General features: G+C 44.3%; 1 protein-coding gene across 1 annotated transcript; it reads left to right on the top strand.

The window, feature by feature from the left end:
* The first annotated feature begins 17,976 nt into the window (after positions 1-17,976).
* Positions 17,977-18,765, top strand: LOC125523148 (pathogenesis-related protein PRB1-2-like). The gene has a single exon (XM_048688206.1). The coding sequence runs from the start codon at positions 18,041-18,043 to the stop codon at positions 18,563-18,565; it is 525 nt and encodes a 174-aa protein (XP_048544163.1). The 5' UTR covers positions 17,977-18,040; the 3' UTR covers positions 18,566-18,765.
* Positions 18,766-20,911: the final 2,146 nt, after the last annotated feature.

Raw genomic sequence — 20,911 nt, 5'->3', positions numbered from 1 at the left:
GCAAGATAATTGATAATATCGACGCCCACAACTGCTTTGTGTTCTACTCGTGCATAGTAACTACGCATAGACCTAGCTCTGATACCATTGTTGGGGAACGTAGCAGAATTTTAAAATTTTCTACGCATCACCAAGATCAATCTATGGAGTCATCTAGCAACGAGGGAGAGAGGAGTGCATCTACATACCCTTGTAGATCGCGCGCGGAAGCGTTCAAGAGAACGGGGTTGATGGAGTCGTACTCGACATGATCCAAATCACCGATGACCTAGTGCCGAACGGATGGCACCTCCGCGTTCAACACACGTACGGTTGGGAAGAAGTCTCCTCCAACTTGATCCAGCAAGGGGGAAGGAGAGGTTGATGAAGATCCAGCAGCACGACGGCGTGGTGGTGGAAGCAACGGTGATCTCGGCAGGGCTTCGCCAAGCGCAAGGAGATGGAGGAGTGTCACGGGAGGGAGAGGGAGAGGCCAGCGGCTTGGGTGCGGCTGCCCTCCCTCCTCCCACTATATATAGGGTCCCTAGGGGGGCGCCGGCCCTAGGAGATCCAATCTCCTAGGGGGGCGGCGGCCAAGGGGGTGCCTTGCCCCCCAAGGCAAGGGTGGCGCCCCCACCCCTAGGGTTTCCAACCCTAGGCGCAGGGGGAGGCCCAAGGGGGGCGCACCAGCCCACTAGGGGCTGGTTCCCCTCCCACTTCAGCCCATGGGGCCCTTCGGGATAGGTGGCCCCACCCGGTGGACCCCCGGGACCCTTTCGGTGGTCCCGGTACAATACCGATTACCCCCAAAACTTTCCCGATGGCCGAAACTTGACTTCCTATATATAAATCTTCACCTCCGGACCATTCCGGAACTCCTCGTGACGTCCGGGATCTCATCCGGGACTCCGAACAACTTTCGGGTTACCGTATACTAATATCTCAACAACCCTAGCGTCACCGAACCTTAAGTGTGTAGACCCTACGGGTTCGGGAGACATGCAGACATGACCGAGACGACTCTCCGGTCAATAACCAACAGCGGGATCTGGATACCCATGTTGGCTCCCACATGCTCCACGATGATCTCATCGGATGAACCACGATGTCGAGGATTCAATCAATCCGCTTACAATTCCCTTTGTCAATCGGTATGTTACTTGCCCGAGACTCGATCGTCGGTATCCCAATACCTCGTTCAATCTCGCTACCGGCAAGTCACTTTACTCGTACCGTAATGCATGATCCCGTGATCAACCACTTGGTCACATTGAGCTCATTATGATGATGCATTACCGAGTGGGCCCAGAGATACCTCTCCGTCATACGGAGTGACAAATCCCAGTCTTGATTCGTGCCAACCCAACAGAAACTTTCGGAGATACCTGTAATGTACCTTTATAGTCACCCAGTTACGTTGTGACGTTTGGCACAACCAAGGCACTCCTACGGTATCCGGGAGTTGCACAATCTCATGGTCTAAGGAAATGATACTTGACATTTGAAAAAGCTACAGCAAACGAACTACACGATCTTTGAGCCATGCTTAGGATTGGGTCTTGTCCATCACATCATACTCCTAATGATGTGATCCCGTTATCAATGACATCCAATGTCCATAGTCAGGAAACCATGACTATCTTTTGATCAACAAGCTAGTCAACTAGAGGCTCACTAGGGACGTGTTGTGGTCTATGTATTCACACATGTATTACGATTTCCGAATAACACAATTATAGCATGAATAATAGACAATTATCATGAACAAAGAAATATAATAATAACCATTTTATTATTTCCTCTAGGGCATATTTCCAACACGAACCTGGGTAAACATCATGTCCCTTGTCTCCTGTTACCATCGACCTTAGACGCACAGTTCGGGACCCCCTACCCGAGATCCGCCGGTTTTGACACCGACAGTGGCTGCCAATAGCCGAGCCGTCAGTGTGGCAATTGTGGTGGAACAGAAGGAAGCAGGCAATGAACATACGGTTTAGCGGCCGGTTTATTATATCAGTGAGGTGCTCATTGAATCCAAGCAGAGGTATCCACATTGGCAAAAGCTGGTATATGGGGTGTTCATGGCTAGTCGAAAGCTCAAGCAATATTTCTTTGGTCATCCCATCACTGTTGTTAGTTCTGCTCCCTTAGGGGATATTATTCAAAACAGAGAGGCCACAGGTCGGGTAGCCAAGTGGGCCATTGAGCTTGGACCCCATGGTTTGAAATATACGCCTCGCACGGCTATCAAATCTCAAGCACTTGTGGATTTCATCAATGATTGGACAGAGCTGCAGATGCTTGAGGAGAAGACGGATGGAACATATTGTACTATTCACTTTGATGGATCCAGGCAGTTGGAAGGCTCAGGGGCTGGAGTTGTTTTGACTTCCCCATGAGGTGATAAATTTTTTTATGTTTTAAGGTTGATGTTCCCTTTTACTAACAATGCAGCTGAGTATGAAGCCTTGCTCCATGGTCTTCCGATGGCTAAGGAGATGAATCTAAGCCGGGTGAGGTGCTTTGGTGACTTAGATTTGGTGGCTCGGCAAGTTTCAGGCACTTGGGATTCTAAAGACCCACTCATGGCGTCTTACCACCGAGATGTTGATGCTATTGCTGGTCATTTCAAAGGCTATCAAGTGGAACATGTTGGTCGCAGGAAAAATGAGGCGGCTGATGCTTTGAGCCGGCTAGGGTCCCAGCGTAAGCCGGTGCCACCTAATGTTTTCCGTGATATTCTTCATAACCCTTCGGTCAAACTGCCTATGGAGGAGGATCTTGCTATTCCTGACCCGGAGGCACAATTGGTGGCGGATCTTCATGTTCTTCCTGATTGGATATTTCCATATTTGGCTTATATGACCCGGGGTGAGTTACCTGAAGATGAAACTTTGGCTAGGCAGATAACCCGGCGGTCTAAGTCAATGACTATTTTCAATGGAGAGCTGCATCGCTGCAGTGTCACAGGGGTGTTTCAACATTGTGTTTCTCCCGAGGAAGTTCGTGAGATTCTACGAGAGATTCATGAAGGATATTGTGGACATCATGTCGGCTCTAAGTCCCTCGTAGCCAAGGCTTTCCGTCATGGGTTTTATTGGCTGACGGCTCATGATGATGCAGAGGATTTGGTCAGTAAATGTGATGGTTGTCAGAAATTTTCACGACGAGCTCATGTGCCAGCCCAAGAATTAAGGATGATTCCATTTACTTGGCCATTTGCAGTCTAGGGGCTAGATATGGTTGGACCTTCCAAAAGTTCCAAAGATAAAAAGACTCACTTTTTTGGTGGCAGTTGACAAATTCACAAAGTGGGTTGAGGCAGAGTCAATCAGTAAGTGTGACACGGCAATAGCGATTCAGTTCATCAAAAAAGTGATTTTTCGGTTTGGCTTTCCTCAATAATGGCACTAATATGTCCAAGGGTTCTATGAAAGAATTTTATTAGCGAGAGCATATTTGTCTTGATGTATCATCAGTGGCTCACCCCCAGTCCAATGGCCAAGCTGAAAGAGCCAATCAAGAAATTTTGAGAGGCATCAAGCCCCGACTTATGGTCCCTTTGCAGAGGACGCTGGGTTGTTGGGTGGAGGAATTACCCTCGGTGTTATGGAGTATCAATACTACCCCCAACAGATCTACGGGTTACACGCCTTTCTTTCTGGTTTACAGAGAAGAGGCGGTTCTCCCTAGTGACATCCGTCATGATTCACCCTGTGTGGCGGCTTATGTTGAAGCTGATAATAAAAAAGCACGTCAGGATGCTCTTGACCTGTTGGATGAGGAGCGCGACCGTGCGGCAGCTCGTTCGACGATTTACTAGCAAGATCTGCGTCGTTATCATAGCCGCTGGTTTAAAACTAGAACCTTTCAAGAAGGAGATTTGGTGCTCTAGCTCATCGAGGATCAAACTGACATGCACAAGCTATCCCCACCTTGGGAAGGGCCCTTTGTGGTCAGCAAAAATCTGAACAACGGGTCATACTACCTTATCGATGTTCGAGACCACAAGGACTCACGCACGTTGGAGGAGGAGACCCGCCGGCTGTGGAATATTGCTCATCTTCGGCCTTATTACACCTAAGCCACCGGATCTTGTGATGTATATATTTTGTCAGTGTATATATTATGATGAATATAATAAAGCCGGCATCCCTGATAATTCAGGGCCTCTGTCGTTTCATTTCTGAGAATATGAGTCTTTATTGTCACTTCATATGATCACTTGGGAGCTTCCTGCTTATTGAGCATAGCTATGACTACCCTCTTGATCCGGCTTGTACGCCATGATTACAAAATACTTGGGGGCCTCCTGCTCATTGAGCATAGCTATGACTACCCTATAATCCGGCTTATACATCTGGAATGAAATATTACTTGGGGGCTCCTGTTAATGAACAAGAGCTTTGTCGTCCCTTGTAATAGGCTTGGACGCCAGGTGTATTCACCAAAAATCCAGGTTATCCTACCTTTGTTTGCCTGCCACTCTGACCAGGTAATCCTGGAATGACTCGTCGTACTCTTGATAATCAATCTTATAAAGACCCTGAATTTGTCAAGGTTAAAATAGGCGATTGGTCATGTGAGGTCCGACTTGCGGGTTTGAATTAAGGTTTAAATCAGTGGCTATGCGGCCCTTGAATAACACTTGACATTGAGGCTTGGCGGCCTATGAATGCCTTGTTTTCTAATTTATATTTGCTTTAAATATTTTTTGAGATTTATCTTTTGTTGCCATATTGATATATGGTTGAAAAAATTGATTAGGGCCATGTTGCCTTAATGGTTCATATATGAATCTATCCGGCGTTTTGTTAACCCAGCCTGGCTTTGGACGTTAAGTTGCCAGTGTATGATGATTATGTGCTTGGAGTACTGGCTCTAAGCTTTGGGATGTTACCCCTTACTGCATGATGCATGATAAGCCGGCAGTATGAACAAATATCACAGGTATGATATTTATTTTGTTGTGATTATATGAGGTTTTTGATAAACCAGTCGTGGTTATGGACTATTTAGTCATCAGTGGTTTTTATATGAGGCATTCTGACCCGCCCTAGGGTAAACCGCCAGGGCACCTGTTATCTGCTTATGTGCAGGAAAACAGGCTAAGTATGGTCTGCATAATTGATGGTATTATGAGCATAAGTGGCAGATCTTCAAATAATGGATCGGCAGTGTTATGCAAATAAAACATGCACGATGGCATGGCAGATCATTGTTTTAACTAGCCTATTACAAGGCACCTGGCGGCCCAAAAGGATAAGTGTTTTTAGACATAGCATCCAAATGCTATGGCTGGTAAACCGGGTCATGAATTCAAACTTCTAGTCTTGACGGGTTGAAGCCTCTGGGTCATCCTGCGCTTCTTCTTCATCTCCTTGATCCATTGGCTGGAAGTTAGGCGTAGCCCAGTTGATACCGGTCAAAGCTCTAAACACAACCTCATCATCGATAAGATTTGATGGATCAATGTCAGGAGCGAAGGTGTGCTTACGAGTCAGTGGGATGAGATCCACCTCTTGATGAACCACCTTCTTGTTATCAGCATCATAAGCTGCCTGGTATTGAGAGAGATTTGTTTCTTCGGCCAGCTTGCTTTCTAACGGATGCATTTCCCTTGCTGTTTGTGCAAAATCATCAGCGCTGAAGGAAGACCCGTCTTCTTTCACACTGGGGCAACCGTTGGCTAAATCTTCTAGATCAAGATCTGCTTGCCATGCATTTACCCAGCTTAAGGCAGTCATGGCGCCGGCTCTGGTGGCTGCTCACTTTAAATCTCCAATCCTTTGGGGTAGCACAGATAGCCTCTCTAGTGTTTCCTTGATGAGGGTGGGCGGATGCTTCTTATGAATAGCAGCAGAGATTGTCCGTTGAGCGCAAGTGTATAGCTGTTCTACCAGAGTATAGACATCCTTACGCTTGATGCGCATGTCTGAACCCAACTTGGCGCTTTAGGAGCCTACATCAGTAAAGTTATTGGTAAACCGGCAGATGATTATGATATACTGTTAGTGCAAAGGAAGGTACTTACCGAAGATGGCCGATGTCATGTTGTTAATTTGATGCTTTAAACCGGACAACTCGTCAGTTATCGGTTTAAGGGCTGCTTCGGCATCCTCCGCTCTTTTTAGTAAAGCTGCCTTCCCAGTCTCACAGTCGGTTCTATCAGTGATGAAGCTCTGTTTCAACTGTTCAATGTTCTCCAATGCAGTCCTCGGCTCTGATTTGGCTTTTGAGGTCTCAGATTTTTGAGTTTGAATATTGGCCCTCGGGTCATTGAGTTGGGTCTCCTTTTCATTTAGTTCAGCCTGCGACATGAACGACATGGAAGGTATTATGATCATGTCTGAAAGTCCCAAGCATAATACAAGTATTTTCCTTGGCACTTGGGGGATAATGCCTATTGCTCTTTTAAAGACAAGTTTATATCATGACCCGGGCAAAATGATGTGATCCGGTTGATAAAGGCTACATAGTTGGATTCTTTTTCAGCCATGGTGATAAGTCCCACTTTATTCATGCTGATTAAGCCGGCCCTTGGGGGCTACTAGTGCAAAGTTGACCACTGCTAATTTGAAGTCCTGGCTTAACCTGATAGTTTAAACCGGCCCTTGGGGGCTACCAGTGCAAAGTTGATCACTGTTAAATTGAAATCATGGCTTAACTTGATAGTTTAAGTCGGCCCTTGGGGGCTACTAGTTTTGATTCTCATATATTTATGACTATCTAAAAGTCTACTATATATTCACTACTATCATATCCAGTAGACTTGTCGGTTGATATATATATATATATATATATATGGAGAAGATGATAATGTTTACCTCAAAACGCTCCTTCATCAAGTTGACCAGGCCGGCTTCAAAGTCACGGCTGGTATAAAGGCGGTTTAAGTAACCGGAGTGAATCTCCTGGGCGCTGAACTAGGCATAGATTTCCAAGTCTACCTTCCACTTGCCTTTATCAGCAGCAGTAAATTCTTCCTTGGCGCTATTCTTGGATAAGGCAGTAGGGTTACCCGGCGTTGTATAACCAAGCCCGGTAATGATGACATCATCAGCTTTTTCTTCAGCGGGCTTGATGGGACTGGGTGGCTTAGTGATGACCGGCTCAACGTCTAAATGATCTATATGGTGACGGCGTGCTCTTCTGGCGGCGGGTCATCAATGGTAGCTTCAGCGGTTTGACGAGAGGCCTCTGGCAATTGTTTTCCCGTTTTAGAAGGGTTCGAGTCTTCAGCCGGCTTGTTTAGTTTCGCCTTCTTGCTGGGCTTGGCCACGCCACTGAAAATAAGAAATACAAAGATGTCAGCATATCAATCAGGCATGAAGTTTCAAATGATTAAATATTTCTTACCCAGGAGCAACTTTGAAGGTCGGAATCTGAGTTCTAGTTGACTCGCCAGATGAGGAGTGAGATGTTCCCTGATAGTTTGAATCAGATGGGTTAAGAGGTTGTTGAAAAAGACTCGCCTTGGGATAAGCTAAGTCGGGAATGTTTGAAACCTCCGGTCCACGCTTGCGAGGCGCTGGTGTGTTAGGTTAACCAAAGGAAAGAATTATGTCGCCGCTGTTCCGGGTTGTGCGGCGAGCTTCATGTTGCTACTTCTTCAAAATAAAGTGGGGATCCAAGTAAGCTAAAGGGTGAGAAAATCTTACTTTCTGGCTTGCATGTCGAGTTTTCTATGTTGGCCGAGGTTCTAAGCCGGAGGAAAGAGTAATTACATCTTCATCATCTGCACGGTTGGCCTCTGCATCATCCTGATAATGGTCATTGTCAATAAGATGTACAAAGAATGAACCAAGGGAGTCAAGTTCTACCTCCGACTCGTCATCATCATCATCATCATCATTATTATCCAAGTTGAATAACTCAGTGGGATTGGTCTTCTTCTTGGCAGGCTTTTTGATAGCTTTGCTCTTTGTCCGAGTTTTCCTGGTCGGCTTATATTGCAGCTTCTTAGTCCAAAAAGGTGAATCGGCCTGCAAGATGTTAAATAGGTATGAAAAAGCAACCTGAGTGAAGGTGCAATTCAATGGTGAAGTTGGTGAATAACTTATAGTTGGTGGTTTGTTAAGAATGCAGAGGGATTCAATCCGACTTTACTGCAGTCTTCCAAGCTCTCATTTAACAGAGATTTGGTCATATTAATGATGTCTTCGTCAGTCAATTCAATCTGATAGTGGCACTGAGGATCTGATAACTCGCTGGTGTATTCATGCATTAAGCCGGGACGGTGGCTTAGAGGCAAGACTCTCCAGGCGACCCAGCATCGAACCAGATCAATTCCAGTCAAGCCGTTGGCCATCAAGGCCTGAATCTTTGAAAAAACTAGCATATACTTCTTTCGCACTGCTATAGTAATGCGATCTGGAAGAGGATGCATGTTGCTAAGTCGGCTGGCACGATAACCTGGCAGAGGATTTTCCCCTTTTGGAGAAGTGTCTTTGTAAGAAAACCAGGTTTGGTTCCAGTCTTTGGGATGACTGGGCAATGTGGCAGCTTGGAAAGTGGCTTATTTCCGTCGTTGTATGGAAATGCCGCCTAGCTCTAGGCTGGGCCCATATGTGAATTCGTTCTGCCGGTTTAAATAATAAAACTCCTTGAATAGTTCTACGGTGGGCTCCTATTGAAGGTACACCTCACAGAATACTTGGAAGTTGTGGATGTTTGAAACGAAGTTTGGACCGATATCTTGTGGATGGAGCTTGAAGAAATGCAACACATCATGAAAGAATTTTGAGCCGGGAGGGCTGAAGCCCCGAAGCATATGATCAATGAAGACAACTACTTCACCATCCTTGGGGCTCAGGAGGAGTTTCAGTTCCTGGGACCCTCCAATGGATGACATCCTTTTTGGCCAGGACGCATGTCTGAACATATTCATTCAAGTCTTCCTCGGTGACCCGAGAAATGACCCAGTTGCAGGCAGTGATAGTTTTGCCCATTTGGAGATTGAAAGCCTAAAAGAAAGAAACATTACCGATTTAAGACTACATTGTTAGACTTAGACCGGACCATGGCTTCAAAGGCAAGGTGCTATAAACGGCTGACAGGTTAAGCCGGAAGATGGACATTGAAGTACGTAGATATTCATATTAGCGGCTTAAAAGGGGACTAATGGTACCTACTGGATTAAGGTTTCTACTATTAAGCCAGACAGAGTTTAAAAGTCAAGTGTATTGTGCAGAGCCAAATTATGAGGATGAATAAGCAAGCATGGTTAAGCCGGGGAGTATTGTCGGGTTATGCAGGCTATAAAGCATATGACGGCAGTTTAAGCAGGGCCTAATGTTATATGGTGGATTAGCAGTTTAAGCCGCCATGGCAGTTATGGTACTTCAAATCTATCAGTGAAAATTTTGCTAAGTGATGGACAAACAGATTTCATAGACTAGAGCTATGGTTTTGGATCTACAAGCAGTTCAGAAAAGACAGTAAATTCTAAACCTAAGGTGGCGGCAGCAGAAAAGTTCATGTGCTCCGATGGGATTTTCTATGGAGAGGAAGTATTCTGATGTTAAAAACGAATGCTAAACTGCTACTGCATAAGTTTCATATCATGTTCAGATCAAAGGCTACTGAACTAAAGGAGAAGACGAAGAATGGTGAAGAACACCGATGAACAAGGCTAACCCTAATGCAGATCTAAGGTTGAAGGAGATGAACACTTATGGTTGCAGATGGACTGCGGTGGAGCGTCGACGTTCTCTGGACCCGTCAGGTTGATGCAGCGGCCTGAGTTGGTGCAGCGAATGGAGGACGACGGCGGCGGAGCTCGAGGCTGCAAGGGAGTCGTGAGAGGAAGACGAAGACGAGGAGGCAAGGGGGGAAATGAAAAGGACCCCGCCCCAATTTAGAAGGGGATGGATACAGGGCATGCACAGGAATCGAGGAGGCCGAAATCATCATGTGTCTATATGGACGCCTCGATTTTTGGATGATCATTAAGATAAGGATCAGTTAAAGATGTTTTGGGCCTCGTGCGATGTTAATGCGAAATGACATCATGGCGGGTTAAGGAAATTCTATGAGCTGACATCATGGCGGGTTACAGCAAATTTGTTAAAAGGACGATGCAAGATTTGACATGTTAGGTATTGAAGATTGATGTGAACAAAGTTCAGATCAACCTGGGGCCTAATGTTGGGGATATAACTACTGGGTATGAACCACCCATGAGGGGCCGGGTCATACCACTGGCGACTTATCAATGAAGATGGCAGGTCATAGCAAGCCCATTGACGGCCCAAGACCCAGAAGCGACTTGAGGCCCAAGTGGATGAGCCTCCATATGTATAACTTGTATTATAAGCCAAGCTTAGTTAGTCACCGAGCCGGACACGTTGTGTATGAGCCGGCCGGGACTCTGTAAGCCGCCGGGCATCAACCTGTGTATATAAAGGGGTGACCCGGCAGTGGGTCAACTCAAGTAACAAACAATCGAGAGCTAGCTAGGTCAAGCATATTCGCTCCCTAGTAATCAAAACCCTAGCAATACAACACAATGCAGGAGTAGGCTTTTACCTTGTTGAGAGGGGCCGAACCTGGGTAAACTCTCTGTGTCATTTGTCCCGTTTAACCCCTTCAAGCTAACCTAGTCGCGATGGCTCCACGACTAAGTCCTTGCGCTAGGACATCTGTCGTGTCAAGTCCACGACAGTAAAGTTGGAATACAGTAGGTATAATGCAATAATAAAATATGAATGGGTTTGCAACAGTACTTAGAGTGGTGATTTGCTTTATTATACTAATGGATCTCATTAAGGTTTTGTTAAGTTTTGTGTGATTGAAGTTTTCAAGTTTTGGGTGAGATCATGATGGATGAAGGAATAAGGAGTAAGAAGAGTCTAACGTTGGGGATGTCCATGGCACCCCAAGTTAATATTCAAGGAGAACCAAGCAACTAAGCTTGGGGATACCCCAGAAGGCATCTTCTCTTTATTCTAACGACCATCGCTATTTTACTTGGAACTATATTTTTATTCGTCGCATATCATGAGTTTTACTTGGAGCGTATTATATGAGTCTTTGCTTGTTTTGCTTTTTAGTTTGTCACAAGTATCCTTGCTAGACACACCTATTTGATAGAGCCAAAATTACGCTATGATTTATTAGAACTAGTGGTTGGGGCGCCACCCTGTGGTGCCGCTTGAGAGAAAGTTGTCTGCATGTTTTCATTTAGAAAAATAGACGGAGTCCTCGCCACCATATAGAAAAGCATTAAAAATCCTCACCTCCATCTAGAAAAAGAAGTAAGAAAGAAAAGAAGAAAATAAAAATCATCAACGCAACCTACCAGCGAGTGCCACTTTGCGTAGCCCTTCATTTTTTTAAATGTGTGGGGTCATCACCTCCATCTAAAAAGGAAAAAAAATTAAAAAAGTCCTCACCTCCATCTAAAAATAATATCTCAAAAGGTTTTTTTACGGTAGCCAACCAGCCTGCGCCATGTGGCATAGTTGGTTGGCCGCCCTTCACGCGATGCTTAATGGGTTTAATTGCTCTTTATACTTCACTTAATTTTTTAATTTTTTGAGCCATGGAATTTCTGTAGTGCTTCACTTATATATTTTTTAGAACGGTGTGTTTAATATGTTTGAATAAATACTCTCATGCTTCACTTCGATTTATTTGAGAGTTAGTAATTTTAAAGAAATTCTCTCATGCTTCACTTATATTATTTTGAGAGATGAAAATCTTTATGCTCATGTTCTTCACTTAAATTTATTTTGAGCTTGTCAAAAGCAATTGCAATATATGCAACTAGTCCCAAAGTGATAGATCTTCAAGAGGGATATAATAAAAACTTTCATGAAGATCATTGGACAAATTAAAATTGATTCCTTGTAATAGTTTTGAGATATTATGATAGTGATATGTGATTCATGTTGGTGAGTAATTATGCTTTAGTAAGAATATTGGTGTTAAGGTTTCTGATTCCGTATGCAAGCACGAAAGTCAATAGTTATACAATGAAATTACATCCTACTTGTGGTGCATTATTTGGTGCCCAATGTTAGATCATGTTTTCTTCATGTTTTTGGTTTTCCAGAAAACCAATATCTAGGGAGGTCAAATTACATTGCCAATTAAACACGGCTTTTTTCGGTCGACGAAGGACCCATGAAGCTTAGGGAAGGAACGAGAGGAGCCGTAGGAGGTCACACGGCCATGTGGCGCGCCCCAGGCCTAGGGTGCACCACTAGGGCGTGTGGGGCTCACCTACACCGCCTTACATTGATTTCACCGCCATATAATGTATAAGTACTGAAACATTCCGCCATATTTTTAGAAACATTTTACTACCACCACAAGTTCCTATTTTGCAAAGGTCCAATCTGGGGGCCTGTCCAGAGCTCTGCCGGAGGGGGAATCCACTGCTGGAGGCTTCTTCATCAACCTTGCTACCTCCATGACTATGTATGAGTAGTTCTACTAGGACCTTGGGGTCCATAGTAGTAGCTAGATGACTCTTTCTCACATTTGGATTTTCAATACCATGTTCTCGTGAGCTGCCTTACATGATTGGGATCGATTTTATGTAATTCTTTGATGTGTTTGTTGGATATGATGAACTGTCACTTTATGATCAGATTGTTCATTGAAATCAATTGAAATCTTGAGGTTTCCTTGCATGCTCCTCGATCTATCTATCTTCTTTGGCCAAGTTAGATGATGTTGTCACTAAGGATAGATGGTGGTGTCTCATCATATTGATTGATGTTTTACCGCCTACAAATTGAAGTGAAATGGAATGAACCACCAGAAGTAGTCGTAATACCTATCGATGGTCGAGGATGTCGACTTGCGGCAACCAGTAGGAGCTACAAGAAAGTAGATCTACAGGATCGCAGCAGAAAGTAAGAAGACCAAGGGAAGAGATTAAGCATAAAGAAGATACGATATGTGTCTAGTCCGCAACCCAAAATAAATGTTGGGTAACTCGGAGTACCTAGTTGGATATGCCCACGAATAAAATATAATGTCCAGGCCAGCACGTTTCAAAAGCAGAACACAAAATATTACAGTATAAATCTTCACCTAATAATAAAGCACGAACAATTTATGCCCGCACACCCGTCGTGACATTTTTGCAAAAAAAACCTGCTATTTTCTGTATTCAACCCGCAATCCCCACTTAAGTCACAGCCCGAACACTTATTTTACATGTTTTCAAAAACACCCCTGAGCTAATAGATAATTCATCCGCGGATCATATTTAAGTCAAACAAATGCTTTTTTAAATTATCCATATCTTTTAAACCGTAACTCCTATTTTAACATGTTATATATGAAATTTGATTAGAAAAATATTTAGAATAGGAATATGATGTTATTTTTATCCGTTACATATTTTTAAATATTTTTTAAAAGATATTTAAGTTAAACAAATACGTCTTTAAATTATTCGTACCTTTTAAACCGTAACTCTGATTTAAACATGTTATATATGAAATTTGATTAGAAAAATGTGTATAATATGAATATGATGTTATTTTTACATGTTAAATATTTTAAAATATTATTTTATTTTGGAAGCAAACTTATAATCTATAGCACATGATCCGTTTTTCTTTCGTACCAGCGGCGATCCGGATTGCAAATAAACACCCACTAAAACCATATACGGAAAAGAAGACATCGATAACTACACATGCATACCTCGAAAAAACCTTCTGAAGAAAAACAACAGATTTCGCATCGCAAGAGTGAGAGAAAGCGAGAGAGAGAGAGAGGGGGGGGGGGGGAGGGAGGAGAGACGCATTAGGATTAACCACATTCAAACATGTTTTGGTTTGTGTGAACACTGAAGCCACCGCTGACGAGGGTGAGAAAGAGGATAAGAGGCAACACAAATATGATGCCTCGCTAAAATAAAAAAGATGGACCTATTATTGTCTTGAGTGATGGTTGTTGGGTTAAGAGCGTGTGTTATTTTTTCTTCCGTTGCAACGCACGGGCTCTTTTGCTAGTTTCTTCTAAAAGAACTTGATTGAACAAACAGAGTTAACCATAGGAGCCCAAATGAAATCAAAGCTTAGGGAAGTCATTGTAGTTGGAAGAACGAAATGTGTTAAAGAATTACTTATTTACCAAACTCATCAGACGGTTTCATAAGTTCATATTTGATCGTACGGGTACTGCTTTCTTGAATGTAAAGATAGATTTCTCATAGATGATAGCATGCATCGCAAGGCGGTAGAAAGTAGCGAAAACACAATGTATAGTATTCATGGAAAGGGATGGAATGAACTTGGGAAAGGACATAAGAGGATGAACTGATGAGTATAAATAAAATAAGGGGAAATACTCCATTCGTTCCCTTATACAAGGCCACTTCATATTTTAATATCTAACTTTGACCGTTACTTTTACCAATAGAAATGGTAGTATACCACAAAAAGTATGTCATTGGATGCACATTTTAAAGAACTTTGCAATGATATGTGTTTTATGACATCTAATCCATATTTTGTTGACCCAGATTATAAGTTAAAGTTTGACACAAAAAACGAAGTGACCCTGTATAAGGGAATGGAGGGAGTAAATGAAATGGAAGAAGAAGCAATAGCGAACAAAGAAAATTAGAAGGTTGAAAGGAAAACACGGGTATAGGAATGGACAAGCAGTAGATGAACATGTGAATGCGGAAGAAGATGAATAGTGCTCCCTTTGTTCGAAAAAGCTTGTCCTTCAAATGAATGTATCTTGTACTAAGTTGATGTTAGATGCATCCATTTGAGGGACAAGCTTTTTCAGACGAAGGGGGTATGAAATAACTGCTAAAACAGAACGGGGTGACGAAGCATAAGAGACACGGCCATAAAAGTACATGTGAAGGACATATTTGTACAGAAAAATCATGTATATCGTCTCGTATTCACACATTTAAGAATTTCCTTCCATGTTTCAACGAATTTCCATGAAAGACACGTGCACATATCACAACGCACATCAATGGCGATAGGCGTTTCCACATGTGCGTGCCCTTGCAAATTTTCGTTGTATTGTATTGAGTCCAAACAAAAGCTGGTTAGCCACCGGGTAACGTGTGAGAATTGAAGTTGTGCTGATTGACCCAATTCATCTAGCATGATTGTGTAATGACTTTCTTATTGAATCATGAGGACCCACTATATTGCCTTATCCTGATTTCCATTTTGTGCCAACACTCAGACCACAACCATTACAGTTATTGAATTTTATTTTATTTTTGAAAATATGGTCCAAAAAATCTGAAATTTGGCATGGTGTCATAATATGGTTGTCGTATTCTCTTAGCCAACTTGACGCAACTTGTATGCATTAACTGACCTCATAGGCATTTTCAATATCGCCCATAATTACCCCCCTATGTGTATCTCACGGTTTCAATCGCGGCCATGTCACGAAGGATTGCTCATCGCACACGATTTTTTTTTGTCGAATCATGTGCGATAGTACGTCACACATATTTGTGTTCTATAAGTATGTACCAGTATTCGGTGAACGAGTTGGCACAAATCACAAAGCTTGACTGAGAATATTCATCCACAATTTTCCCATGTCCACAAGCATATAGTACATCCGGAAGGAAATTGCATTCGTCCATACCAAGCGGGAAAATGAAGACTAGCCATCTGTGATGACAATTGGCTAATTTCGAATGCAGCTGATCATGCTCAAAAGTCTACCATGCATGGTTCATCCGTTCATTAATTTACAAACAGTTCACTCAAAATAAACATGAACACCATGCATGCATACAAACACCGCACCGCCACCATTGTTGTGATGATCTTGGCCTCGTGAGGAGGAGGCAAAGGAGCTCGACAAGCCAAAGACCTCCACCAGGTGCGTGCCGACAACCATCCGGGCTGTCTTGGCCACGGGGGCCGCCGCTATCGCCAAGGCTGTGTCAATCATCATCGCGCTCTTGCCAAGGCTGCCGCCAGGTGAGAACAAATGATTATGAGGTAGCATCTTCTTGAAACTTTTACCGTAGAGAAGTGTTAGAGTAGATAGCTTACATTATTTTAAGATCTAACAGCATGTTATAATGTGTGATGTCCTGTAGTTATAATATTTCTTAAAGAAACGATACAAAGTAAAACTTACAGTTTTCTAGTTACTAGCAAATATGCCCGTGCGTTGCAACGGGAAAAAAGAATAAGCATATGAAATATGCTCAGTGAGTTCAACCGTCTTTAATCATTGATAGAACTTCCACAATGTGAGTTGATTCTAAGTAAATCCATATGAACCCATTAAACCTTTGCACATTATGGATCCGACCAAAAGCGCATTATCAACTGGGTCATTTGAAATATTATGGGAAATTAATGAATAAAGGCTAACTTTTTTCGTGATAAATAGCACAAACTAATGAAAATATTAACACGGATGTTAGTTATCCATCATCTCTCAACTTGAAAAAAAATGGTGCGGCATGTCGGTATGTTCGACCAGACCCGAGGGAGACATTAGATCAATCAAAAATGCTTTCCTCCTTCGTGCCGTATTGTCCACCTATAGTGTTTCCACATCTCTACATTCCGATGCCGCAAGGGTCAAATGCAGAGCTCCTCAAGCTTTCTGACTTTCAGAACAGAAGCAAGGGTTCCCATCAACAAAAATAAATATATATCATAATAAAATCATTGTTATGAAGGATGAAAATGTGCATCTATATTACTTCCCTTATAGCATCAGAAGTCATTACCTCTAAAAAAACCATCAGAAATTCAAAACAAAACAGTAATGCATGGCCCAACTAAATCAGCCACACACATGGGGCAGCCCTTTATTTTAGGTTCATGGGGCATCCGGTACACATGGGGCATCCTTTTTTTACGTGCATGGGGCATCCTTTTTTTTCGTGCATGGGGCAGCGATTGTGCGGAGATTAGTATTTTGCATTTAAAGTGAGCAGCAGTCCGGTCTGCCTTTCAATTTATTTATTTAGTGAAAATCCGCTTGTCCTATAGTATAGAAGAAGTTTCCTTCGCTCAACCAAAGTTGTTGGTTGGGTGAGTTGGTTACCTGCTAAGGTCAATTCCTGGCCACCATGGTTTGAGGCAACATTAGCGTAGGTTTTTTTTTCTTTTTTAAACAAAAGCGGAAACACCTCTTGAACGGACGACGTACAAAACCGATCTGATGACAAAAAATTGTGGAGAAACAATCGTCCTTTTTATATTAGGTAGAGATATGATGCTTGTATTGACTTAATGTCGTATCTAGAGAATACGAGTGTCATAATTACACATCCGACATCTGCATGACTATAATATATACAACCAACAGAAACACACACGTGAAAAAGAAAATGTGAGCTCGATAAGCCGTAACCACCTTCGGTTGTGCGGCTCACGAACGACGTCAAAGACAACGCTACACCTTGGGCTCGCGCTGGGGCCAAGGCGCCTGGCTAGCTGATCACTGAGACGTAGGTTTAGTAGTTGGGCCGCGCTTGCCCTTCTCATGCGCTCTTCTATGCCTTGCATGCCGCCTGCGTGTTCGTCCTTGCGAGGCTGTTTTTATAATGACTGCTATAAATCCTCTTCTACCAACACAATAATACACAAGTCTATTCTGTATTCGTGAGAGAAAAAAAAGCCACAACCACCGATAAGCCACAGTAGGCAGTAGCGACGACGCAAGCATATTTTGCCACTTGCCCTAGCCGCCCAAGTGGATATACGCTTTTGAACATCGCCCGCCCAATGAGGTTATGATCTAGACATCTAGTTCTAGATTACTGTAAACCCAACTGCCCAAACAAATCGACCAATGTATATCGGGAAATCGCATTGAACCACTCGTTGTCAGAAGTAGTATGCATATGTACTGGAAATAAAAGGAAATTGTCCCACTTGTAGCTAGCAAGTCATGAACTCGTGATACATGCATCTAATTATTTTTTCCGGCATCTTCTTGCGGATCCTTGAAATAGATACCCAAGCAGTTCAAAAAAAAGAGATAGCCATGCATTCTTTCCACGTCCCCAGGCTACAAATACCGGTCAAATTCCAGCACTCTTCATCAATCTCGAGCCACCTACTAGCTAGTCATGGCATCTTCCAAGAGCAGTCTTGCAATGTTCGCACTGGCCATAGTCATGGCCGTGGTGGCTGACGTCTCGGCGCAGAACACCCCGCAGGACTTCGTCAACCTGCACAACCGCGCCCGCGCCGTGGACGGTGTCGGCCCGGTGGCGTGGGACAACAACGTGGCCAGGTTTGCGCAGGACTGGGCGGCGCAGCGCGCCGGCGATTGCCGGCTCCAGCACTCCGGCGGGCCGTTCGGCGAGAACATCTTCTGGGGTTCCGGGCAGTCGTGGACGGCCGCCGACGCGGTGAAGCTGTGGGTGGACGAGAAGCAGAACTACCATCTTGACAGCAACACCTGCGACGCCGGCAAGGTGTGCGGGCACTACACGCAGGTGGTGTGGCGCAAGTCGACCCGCATCGGCTGCGCGCGCGTGGTCTGCGCCGGGAACCGGGGCGTCTTCATCACCTGCAACTACAACCCCCCGGGCAACTTCAACGGCGAGCGCCCGTTCGCGTTCCTCACCCTTGACGCCGAAGCCAAGTAGTACGTGCGTGTGAGTGTGATCATACATGCATACGTACGTGCATGTGTTTATGTTTGTGTGGTTTGAATATTTATACGTCTACAAATGTTACGTACGTACGTAAATAAGCACACATTCCGGCCTACATGTATCCATGCGGCTCTGTGCAGCGTGTAAATGTAATCATATATGTTCTACGTCCATGCAAACATCTTTACTTTTGTTTTGTTGTTCAAAACTTGGACCTAGCCAAACAAATTGTGAACCCCTGAAAAAAATGATACCCCTCCGTCCTATAATATAAGACCACTACTGTCAAAAAATGTTTTACATTATGGGACGATGGGAGTACGTTACACACAAAATTTGAATTTGTGTTCGAAGATAAGAACCCGTAATTCTTGAAATAGGATTTCGCCCCATTTTATTTATAGATAAAGCGAACACCATGACCATACAGTAAATTCAAGTGTGAAAATAGAATACCCTGTTGGTGCAACATCACAAACTCGACAAAGGAAAATATAAAATAAATGGGGAAAAAGACCACCAAGTGGTCGTAGTCTCGGGGGGGGGGGGGGGGGGGGGGGGGGGGGGGGGGGGGGGGGGGGGGGCACCGAGGCAAGTTGGTGAGCGGCACCATGCATCGCATCCATCATAAGGCTCAGCCGATCGCGGTCGCACTGTCTATACAACAGGTGACAGCGTTGTAAAAATGCAAGAAATTTAAAGATTAAGTCAGATGTCCTCCTAAGAAAGACATGCTCAATCACCGTCTTATTGTACGTACTCCACAAAATCCATGCTAACGGTTCAAACATCAGCCAGAAGAGGTGCCTCATACTGCCACCTGGTAGGCACGGGTCTGAAGGAACCCTGCAAGGTCCAGGGTTTCAAGGACAAAACTCCAAAGAACTCTAGACATTGTCCAAAAGAAATGATGTGGTCCTCGTTTCCAGAACGCCAAAAAAAGGACACAACCCTTCCCAAGGTCATGCCTCTTGATCACCTCTTCCCAGCAATTGTCAAACACAATTTTTTATCTTTTCAATGTTAAGTGCGATTTCCAGAGCGGATTGGTTTAAGCAATGGTCGGACGCCAGCATAGGGCAAGATATGTTGAGTCGACAGAGAAAAAACCCGAAGATGCAAGATGCCATGATACGGTGTCCGGATAGTCCGCAAGAACTGGGACCGCCGCTCGCAAACTAGCCCACTTTACGGCCTCCACCTGGCCAAATGACCATCGGAACAAGATATTCCAATGGTCATTGTGGGCCAGTGAAAAAATAGTGCGCTATAGCGCCACTAATAGCACACCGTAGCATCGTGAGCAATATCTCGCTAAATAAATCAGTGTGCAATGTCTCGCTAATAGCACGATAGGGTCCGTCCACAAACTAGCCCGCTCTATGGTCTTCACCTGGCCAAACTATAGCTAGTGCATTATGATTTTCGGCTTTCCCCATTAATGTTTTGTACTTAATGCTCAATTTATCCAGCTGAATAGATAGAACTGATTCAATTGGTAGACGATAAGACTACCCATAGTGCGAGTAACATACTAGATGGTAACATCACACATATTTAGATAAAATAAATGATGTGGCAAGCATTTAATGAAGAAAGAAAGACATGTGGTAACATAGCTAGTTACTAATAGTATGAGTAACATCACATATACCAAGATAAGATGAGTACTACACATATGTTACTCCTCACTATAAAGACAATAACATAGACTAGTAAGAGCATCTCCACTAGGGTCCCAAGACGCCCCCCAAGCCACTTTTTAGGCGCCGGCAGTAAAAAAAGCGCCCAACCACGCCCCAAGGCCTTGATTTGCGCCGATTTTGCCCAAAAATACAACCGGCGATCTCAGGCGAACCCCAACAACCTGGGGGCGCCGGCACTAACTTTTGCATGTAAATGGTTCACTGGCAGTGTTCCCAACTCCTTTTCTCTTCTCCTGGCCCACTCACGTGCGAGAGCAGACTCCCTTTCTCCTCTCCAGGCCCATGCTCCCTCTCTCACCAGCGTCTTCTACGCTCTCCATGTACTCCGGGCGGGCGAGGCAGGAGCTGGTGAGGCCAGGGCGGGCGCTGGCCGGAGCTAGCGGGGCAGACGTGGCCGGAGCTAGCGAGGCGGGGGCGCTGGCCGGAGCTGGTGAGGCCGGGGCGGGCACTGGCCGGAGCTAGCGAGGCGGGGGCGCTGGCCAGAACTGGCGAGGCGGGCGCGTGCAACGGGAAGCGCAGGGGCGGGGACAGGACAACCAGCTGGGCTAGCAACACAACGACGACAATAAGGCCAAATGGGCTAGCTACACAATGACGGCAACACGGCCAGCTGTGCTAGGCCCGCACGCGA

The sequence above is a fragment of the Triticum urartu genome, chromosome 7 (assembly GCF_003073215.2).
Source record: "Triticum urartu cultivar G1812 chromosome 7, Tu2.1, whole genome shotgun sequence".
Classification (NCBI taxonomy): Eukaryota; Viridiplantae; Streptophyta; class Magnoliopsida; order Poales; family Poaceae; genus Triticum; species Triticum urartu.
Note: the sequence above shows the minus strand (reverse complement) of the source record. Positions and strands in the feature narration are given on the sequence as shown.